Source organism: Acyrthosiphon pisum, chromosome A1 (assembly GCF_005508785.2).
Source record: "Acyrthosiphon pisum isolate AL4f chromosome A1, pea_aphid_22Mar2018_4r6ur, whole genome shotgun sequence".
NCBI lineage: Eukaryota > Metazoa > Arthropoda > Insecta > Hemiptera > Aphididae > Acyrthosiphon > Acyrthosiphon pisum.
In genome coordinates, this window is record NC_042494.1 from 24,726,720 (window position 1) to 24,736,839 (window position 10,120).

At 31.2% G+C, this 10,120-nt stretch overlaps 1 protein-coding gene across 4 annotated transcripts in view; it reads left to right on the top strand.

The window, feature by feature from the left end:
- Positions 1-834: 834 nt before the first annotated feature.
- LOC100165428 (aminopeptidase N) overlaps positions 835-10,120 on the top strand; it is an 81,689-nt gene continuing 72,403 nt past the window's right edge. Inside the window, exons 1-3 of one of the 4 annotated variants that reach the window (XM_029486834.1) lie at positions 835-943; positions 8,789-8,969; positions 9,323-9,600. In XM_029486834.1, coding sequence (XP_029342694.1) covers positions 8,790-8,969; positions 9,323-9,600 — 458 coding nt within the window. In that variant the 5' untranslated portion in view covers positions 835-943; position 8,789. Of the gene's footprint in view, positions 1,040-1,471; positions 1,575-8,788; positions 8,970-9,322; positions 9,601-10,120 lie in introns of those variants that run through there. The other 3 variants (XM_029486833.1, XM_029486835.1, XM_029486832.1) reach the window with 3 other exon arrangements.

Below are 10,120 nucleotides of genomic sequence, written 5' to 3' on the forward strand. Positions count from 1 at the left end.
CCTATCACGAGTTGGATCTGCTGATAATCAATTTATTTTGCTGTCACAAAATAAAACAACATCAAATATCATTTACAGAGAAGCTCTAACCCAATAAATTTCATGATATATGATTCAATATAATTTTATTTTATTTTATTTTCAATATATGATTAATAAAAATTTTTTTCTATAATATAATTTTTTTTCATTCGGTACAATATGTTATTATGTTTTACAACAATAATAAAAATGTAAAGGGTATTTGACTTGCAATTCTCTTCACGGGCAACGCCATGCGGGTACGGCTATATATTATATGTCTATGGCATTAAAAGTTACGTTTTACGATAAATGTATTATTTAATGTATCATCTCACAATGGTCTACCAGGGTGGCTGAATTGCACTTACTGTTGCGAGTTACATCCAAAAAGATTTAAACAATCACAAAATGTTAAGGGCAACGAAGTGCACGGGATCAGCTAGTATGCTTATAAAAAAAAAAATTGTACTATAAATTTCTACGAGTTTAAATAATATATAATACCTAATTAATACACTATATATTATTATATATGTCTCATTTAATTAAATTGATGAGGTGCATTCCATTTTATTTTTATACAAGGACCAAATGTTAATATGTAAATAACTATTAGGAAAATAGTTTTGAGCACAAGTGTTATTCCGTGATTTACAACGAATTTGTAATTTATTACAATTGTAATAATGTTAAGTTATAGGTATTGTGTAAACAATTAATGTAATTTGATTGCATAACAGTCCATTTAGGTAATTATATTATATTTTGAGTTGGATTTTTTAAACACATAATTACATATAGGTAATCGTTTTCTTTTCGTTACTTGTGTTTGAATTTACAATTACTTGCGTTCATAGTAGAATTAAATAAAATGAATTTAATAGATACCAACCAATGAAAGATTTATTATAATATTATAGTAAGTGTAAAATATGTGTTCTTTCGTATTGGTGTAGATAAGTATTTTCAACACATTTCAGATTGATAACAATTGAATTTACAAATAATTCTAATAGTAAGTAACTACACTTTATGTATGCAGGGCTATATTAAACTTTCGTTTAATGTTATAACTTATCAGTTGGTTTATGTTATTCGTTTTGTGCAGTACCTAAGCGTATTTAAATTTTTCTTTTTATTTTTGGTGGGGGGGGGGGGGGATTAAAAATAAATCAGTGTATAATATTATAAAAATACATTTAAGTAGATTTCGGGAGTAATTGTTGCACAAAAATTATCAAAATATGCAGTCTTAAATATATGCAGCTAAATTTTTATATAATTTTAAAAAAATTACAATTTTTGAAATAAAAAACTCCAAAACAAGTAGGAAGGTATAAGTACATAAACGATAATGTAGGTATACACGTATTTACTTATATTCGAATATAATATATTGTTTCATATGGACATCATTGCATGTTTTAAGCATTTTGAAAATATCGTGAGATAAAACAACTTAATTTTTAAAAAATACTGGAACATCTACTGGGTTGAGGAATAATGAATAACGTGATATGCGAACACCGTGATAAACGAATACATATCAGGTATCTACTGCTTTTCATTTCTTTGCACAATCTAGAATATTTTCTAAATGTATTCAATATTTTAATATTATGGCTTCATAAATCTCCCAAAAGCCTCCCAAAATCTCAAACGCGATTTGCTATTTGCGCTATATGCTACCAAATTACTTGATTTTTTTTGTAGCGATTTTCTTATTTTTCTGTAATTGCTGTAATGTTTTCATTTTATATTCACGATAATATTTTCAAAATAATTTGACTCTTTTTGAGCTGTTTACGTAAATTGTCAGTTTTCATTTTTTTTTATTTTTTTTTCTATATAAATGTCTCTGTTGACTGCATCCCCAATTCTTGCATTCATCTACTTCAATTAAATCTTTCTTTACCCAATCTAGCCAACGCTGACGTGGTCTTCCTCTGGGGCGTGTTTTATTTAGTTTAGATACTACAACTTGTCTCATTAGGCTGTCCTTATCTCACCATTATGTCCGGCCTATTCCAGTCTCTTTAAGACAAGATATTTTTGTATATTCTGTCCGTTAACGATGTCGTCAGCATACATATGCTAACAATGTCCCACTACCATTTAGATCCATTTCTCGTGTTTCATGCATATCTCTCACTACTCTTTTCAATGCTATATTAAAAAGTATGGGGAATAGCAACTCCCCTTGTCTTAAACCGGACTTGACTATTCGAAATCCCCTAACTCCCTTCCCAAAAAAACGTACTTTGCATGTAGCATTGGAATTACAGCTTTTAACTAAACTTACTAGTTTCTTGAACAATCTAACGTTCTGTAATACTATCCATAGTTGCTCTCTGTCGACGCTATCGTACGCTTGTCTAAAGTCTATAAATGTCATGTGTAAGTCTTTGTCAAACTCATAATACTTTTCCATTATTTGTCTGAGCGTGAAGATAAGGTCATTGGTAGATCTTCCTTTTGTGAAGCCGCATTGATATTTTCCTACGGTGTATATTGTTAATGCTTCTATCCTTCGTAATATAGCTATTGAGAGTGCCTTATACGCTGTGTCTAACAGCGAAATACCTCGATAATTATTAACTTTAGTTGGGTCCACTTTCTTGAGAATTGGGAAAATAACTTATGACGACCATCCCTTTTCTATTTGTTCGCTATTCCATATATTCATTATAACTTTGTGTAGGTTAATTAATATTTCTTTTCCTACAATGTTTGGTAGTTCAGAGTTTATATTATCCTCCCCTGGAGATTTATTGTTCTTTAGTGATTTAATGATTATTTCAATTTCCTCGATACTTGGTGCTGGTGTTGATACTTGGGATTTCAGGATCTGCTGTATAATACACTATTTCTTCGTACTTTTCATTGTTATTATTGTGTTTATATTGTGTTATATATTGCTTGACACTCCAGATTATACCAATGATTTTTATTTTGTTTAATGCACTCACATCTTTCAGCGGCTTTTGTTAGAGATTCTTTTGTCTTTGACCACAGTGTTACATTATCCTATTCATGTTCTGCAAGATTATATTTCCTGAGATTTTCAGAAATTTCTCTTTGGTAAGTATCTATCTCTTTTAGATTCCTAACTTTTCCTATGTCAAGTTTATTATTCTTTCCTATTAAACTAAAGAATGGTCTGTGTCTCCATCAGCTCCTCTGTAACTTCTAATATTACAAATTGACGTTTTGTGCGTGTTGTCTATGATGATATGGTCAATTTGACTTTTTGTTTTCCCATCTGGTGCAAACCATGTTTGTTTTTTAAATGTTTTTTCTTGGGAAATAGGTGCTGCTAATTATGAGGTCTTTTGAGGAGCAAAAATCAACTATTTTGTGACCATTGTCATTTGTGGTATTATGCCATCGCTCTTTTCCGATCGTTTTTCCTAAAGAATGTTTCTCTACCAACTTGAGCATTTAAATCCCCGACAATTAACCTTATACTGTTTTTAGGCAATGCATCAAAAGTTTTTTCTAAAGTATCATAGAAACTATTTTTTTCTCGTCGTCTGCATTTTCAGTCGGTACATAGCAGTTCAATATTATTAAATCTAGTTTCTGATGCGAGATTTGTATTTAGCAGATACGTTCATTCATTGACACAAATTTTTTAACTTGAGTTATCACTGCTTTGTCAATCACAAAACCAACTCCTTTCTCCTCCTGTTAGTGGGCCGCTGTAGAATATTATAGTGTTGCCACTTTGTATATTAACACTATTAAGCCATCAAACCTCCTATATGGCTAATATGGGGATTTAATATCTTGTGTTTCATCAATTATACATTTCAGCCTGGTTTAAATAACGTCCTTATATTCTAAGTTCCAATCCGTAACTCTAAGTTTTTCCTGGTCCTATTTCCATTTCGTGATCTATTTTTATCTACAGTCCGAGGCTTTTGTTGAAGTTTCTTAACAAGAGTTTGGTTTTTAAAGAGGACGGATAGTTAGCCTGTCACTCGAACCTCCAACCTGGAGGACCAACTGTTTGGGCCAAATAATTAAAGTCAGCTCGTAGCACGGGGCCCGGGTCCGCTAAGCCCGTAGCACTAAATACATAGTGCCCCCCTGAAGGATTTTAAAAAATATATCAAATTTAAAATTTAATAATTATTTTGTAGTTAAAAATATATAAAATGTTCAACTTTTATAGTAAATGATTGAACATTTAAAACAAGATTTTATGTAAGTAGGTTAATCTGGAACCAAAAGATCTAAAAATCTAATAATACATTTTTTTTTTTATAGTTATTTTATGTATAACGAAATTACATTTTAAATAACCAAGAATAACGATGTTAGTTAATTTTTTTTTGGTAATTTTATAATAATTATTTCAATACCGGCTACCGTATTAATAATTATAAGCAATAACAATATAAATATAATATAAAATATTGTAGACTGACAAACCGTCTCCGCTCAATATCGTTTTTCAATAATATTAGGTATATCATTGAACTCAAATTTAATACCATCCATTACAGTGAACCACTTGTTACCTACTGCAGTACAGCAGAACGATATTATTAATTGCTTTTTTTTTATCTTTTAATACTGGAAAAATCAGATATACTTTTGTATTGAAAAATTCAAAATAGCCAATTTGTAAATCTGCGGGTATTTAGAAAAATGTTGATTGTAAAAACATTTATCTATTCAAATCATCTAATTTTTTTATTTTTTTATTTTTGTTAAATAAAGATGATCCAGTCGTAAAATACATTTTTAATTCAAAAACTTTTATTTATATTTTATGAGAATTTTTACCTAACTCTTGTTAAAATCTAAATTTTTAAAAATTGTATTACTTTTCAAATGAATGATTCTTACTTCGTAAAAAGTTTATATATTTAAAAAATTAATGTAAGTGCCTCTAATTAGCCAATAGGTATATTTGTAGATGATACTATACAGGGTGATTCTTTTATCATTGAAAATAATTGATTTTTAATATTTATTACCCTTCTAATTTTTAAGTTTTTATTTTTTGAATGACAACATACAGTTTTAATTTCATATTTAAATGCAGAATATTTTTTTTAAGTATTTCTATAGATAAATAAAGATTATTTACAACGAGTATCTAGTTCATAAGTTATAAGTATTTAACATATAAGTATTTCAAGTTTTCATGCTCTGTTCATTTTTTTATGATTTTATTTCACAATTAGTAATACAATATAAACAATATGAATGGAATAACCTTATATATGAAAATCTCGTGCAGGATTTAAAGGACGTTATTGTCAGGGGCTTGAATATTTAGAAATCTTACCAGGGGCGGATTTACACATAGGCCACCAAGGCACGTGCCTAGGGCGCAATATTTTTTGGGGCGCAATTTTTTAGTTAATTTTTATTTTTTAGTTTTTCATAATTTCATAATTATATTTACCTAAATTTATATTTTATATTAATTTTTTTTTGTATACAACTTGCATGAAACTGGAGAATGGCTCACGTAGTCACGTTGCAGTAACGTTTTAATTTATAAGCTATAATAACCTTGCCGTTTGAGTTTAATCCTGCGACCGACGAACGCCGCGCCGCCACCGCTAGAGGTTTGTCATCGACACTCGACGAGGCAGTTGCCGGCGTTGCCTATGTTAATACATGGAAGGTGGTATAAGGGTGTGCGGCGTATTCACATCAGGGGTACGAAACTCTGTGAATTGGCCGAATCGGGCGATTGTAGCCTTGAACACGGTCTCCAGGGGAGCGTGGCATACGTAATCTATGATAAAAGTAAACAGTGGAAACAACCCGACCCCGCGTAGAATACCCTACCTATTAGGCGGAAACGGTTTTTCAATACGGGTATAACATCATGTCAGTGTTACGGAAACAGTTTCATTGTTCGGACTTCAGATCATAGGTAAACACTTCACCCATCAGCTGATCGAGTTTCGCTTCTATATTGTTCTATGTTCACATACAATATTGTGAATGGCGCATGCGCAAAACGCTAGCCAAGGCAGTCAAATATACAGCCTCGGGCCGCCGCGCCGGGTACATTGTGTACAGCCGCTCTACTGGCTAGGTGGGAGACAGCTCGCACAGTGCTTATCAAGTAAATTATTATTAATTGATATTAACTAGAATGACCCGCCTCACCCAGCACCCGGCACCACAATAAAGGTGCGTGGGCCCGCGTCCACCAAACTAGTCTATTCCTAGAATAATGGAATTAATTCTGAAAATCAGATGTCTTTATAAAGTACTTGATAATAATAAACATTGCGACGACGCTGGCACTGTCGCCCGTCTCCTGCATAGTTCACACTGCTCTGAAATCTTCAAATCGATTACGATTATAGAGACTATAAAAAAAAATAGAGTGCTCACCACTTTAATCAGTACCTACCTGGTTACCTATAAGAAAACATAAATTACATATTAAAGATTAAACATGTCCAGTAAAAAGGACACCAGTTTCAAAAAATAAGGCAAGAAAACTTTGCCAAACAAGAAGAAGCATTCAATAAAACAATTTTTATAGTTTTGTTTTATTTCATAGAACATTACCCCCCCCCCCTGTGGGAGCACGCCAATGTACGGGGCGCTAGTATTGTAATGCCTAGGGGCGGAAAAATAGTAAGCCCGCCCCTGAATCTGACTAAATAACAAATATAATAATAAATTACATTGTGACGTCAATTTCATTGCTAAGAACTTTTCCCACCAACAGTACCTACATAATACTTGGTGTAATAAAGATAACTGAAAAATGAACAACATAGTTTAATTACATAATTACATTTAGCACATTGGCTGTCATTTCGGCTGTTACAACCTCTATTAGTCATCTTAAGATTTACTTCGAGTTTGTACAAATATACAATGATAGTAATTTTGATTTTAAAGGTACTTTGTACTTCTCTTAGTTATAACTCATATAAATAGGTATGTATTACAGAATTTTGTGTTCACCAATAGTCTTAACTATTGCAATAAAAATTTTAAAGGAAGTATAATTCGACATAATATTTATGATAAGATGAATTCTGAAGATTATTTTAAAATATAATACTATATATCTAAAAATATTTTCAACATATTGTTTTACACTCTTCTGCAATATATTTTCATTATATACTGTTCATTGGAACAGTGTTATAAAATGTTGGTTTTTTTAATTCGTGACCAATAGTTTTAATTTTTAACTTAAGATTAACGATTTTTTGTACATTTAACTACCCATTCATTCAGAAAACGATAATATTTTATTATTTAATAGTTTATTTTAGACAAATGATTAAATATTTTAAATATCTACACATGCCAGCGATTTCTATAAGAATTTAAACACTTTGTAAAGATTGTACACGTCTAGTGTCTACTATATATCAAGTATAAAAAATAAATGTATAATAATTGCATATGTCCGAGATAAGCCAACAGCTGGACCGAATGTGTTATTAAATAGTATATTGTGTTCCAAAGGTGGGAAGTGAGCTATATCAGTCGCGGGCCGTATTTTGCCCAAGGCTGAAATTGCCTTCCCGCACGAGCCAAACATACTATTGTTGGTCACGCCTCTACATTCATCGCTCACGGCAAAGGTAATGAAGGGATCTATGCAACAACTAAGACCATAATCTTACAACAACAATATTTCATGAAAGAAACAATTGGGTTTTATTTATTTTAAGCGTCACGCATGGAGTTTATAATATGAATATAAGATGTAACCAAAAATGTATGTTTTATAAGAGGACCGTGGTATAGATTTCAGTGTCTGGTTGTGCAGGGGATATGCGCGTGATATGTGTGCCGAGCACTTTTGAGGATTTCCACTTTACCGCCGGCACTTTTAGGGACATCCACTTTACCGCCCGGCACTTTTGGGATTCCCACTTTACCGCCCGGCACTTTTGGGATTCCCACTTTACCGCCCACTGTACGGAAAAAGGACACTTTCCAACGCTTCAACACGCTATCAAAAACCAAACTTTCAGTGCGGGCGTAACAAAAATAATTTTTAAATGATTTATTCAAACACGCGTAAGCTTTATATTAATAAATAAATTAAATATAATATGTAATCAAGTAAATTAGTAAACATCTTTACAGTATGGAAATAAGACGTAGGCAACATAATACTTAGTAACATAATATCACTCGTACGGTGTGATGTTTTTAATCGGTCTTGTGACTTTTGTTTAACTCACAAACTTCTATACAACACTAGATAAGGAACTCCTATACAATTTACATTGTTACAAGTGAAGCTCAGCAGTAGATGGACGCCATTTTGTCGGTTGGCAAAACATTTAATTTATTATACAAAACGTATTAGGAATAATATTTTTTTTAATGGTCAAATAAAATAGTAAAAGTAAAATGACTTATACAAAATATATATATTTTATTTTAAGCGACATGTTTAGAAATAATAAAATACGATACAAAATAAATCATAATATCATGTTATTTGTCATATGAAATTCCATACAATTACAATAACTATAAATACTATATTATCAAATATTTATTATCTATAACCTATTACTTTACCATTATGGAAAATTGGTAACAATCATACCATTACAAAAGTATTAACATAATTTTGATGTTCAGTACAGTCAATGGAGTTCTCACAATAATAGGTACCTACTTGGTTCAATGCCAATTAATTCTATAATGTTTTAAAATTTAGAAAATATATACGTGTAAGATAATTATATTATTATTTGGTACCTATTTATGTATATATATATATTTAAAATTTGTTTAGAATGAAGTTTGCGGGCTTTAAAATTATTTTTATCATCGCATTGTCCTTAATGGGATCGGTTAAATCTGAAGAAACTAGCGAATTCAAAATACCTTCTAATTTCAAACCCGTCAGCTATGAACTGAACTTGGTCACGCACTTGGAGGATAAATTCATGTTTGAAGGAGTAGTCGGTATTCGTGTGAGTACGCAACATACTACATCGAGTATATTATTATCCTATTCACAATAACTAATAATTATGTTATATTTTTAAAAAAGGCAAAATGTCTTGAAATTAATGAAATTTTAAAATAAAATCATAATTTTACAATTTTCTGAATTTTAAAAAATATCTAATTTGACGCTAGTCAAAATAGTGTTTATTGATATTTATTTGAATATTTTGGTATAATGAAAAATTTATCATTTTTTTTTGGAAATATTGAACTCAAATTTCTTACTATCAACGACTTACGTTAATTATTCTACTAAAACTAAAAAAACTATAATAATTTATAATAACGTCACATAATATATAATTAATATATTTAGATGACATGCGTAGAAGCTACCGATACCATAGTATTGCATTCGAAAAGTTTGAACATCGATACCAAAAGTGTCGTTGTGGCCAACGGTGGTGAAAATGTCATCCCAGTGAGCAGTGTGTCTTTTATTCCAGATAAAGAACTTATGCACGTCAAGTCAACCGTAAACTTTAAGGCCTGTGACGAATATGTGCTGACTATACCATTTACTGGAAACCTCACCGAAGAGTGGATAGGTTACTATATAAGAAGCTACGTAGACAAGGAAAGCAATCAAACAAGGTGCGTTATTATAATAATTTTAATACAATGCACAGCACAAGTCATAAAATAATAAAAATAAATATTTTTTGTGATTTCATTTCTTTCTCTTGTTGTGTACGTCGACACGACAAATTAAATAAAGTACGCTTGGCAAAATAACCTACTATATCTTTTATTTAAAAAAAATTAAAACAATTAAATTTACATGAGTTCGGTAGGTTTGGATAGATATTCTGCTGGAATATGACTGACTCCCCTTCGGGACGAAAGCAGACGACAGGCCCGCTGTGGCCACCAAAACTGTTCAATCAGCGGAATGTCATATGCCGTCGCCGTGATCGTTCCCACGGGTACTCGGATACATATTATATGTATATATCATAGGCTGTATGGAAAATTAGTTTTTTTGCAAAAAGACTAGGCTCTTTGCAATGGGGTAGCCCGTTTTTGAACAACATATTATTTTTCCAAACAGCCTGCTGATTTTCAGGCTCATTGCATGCAGACTAACATCAGTTAGGCCTTTTAAGAACTACAA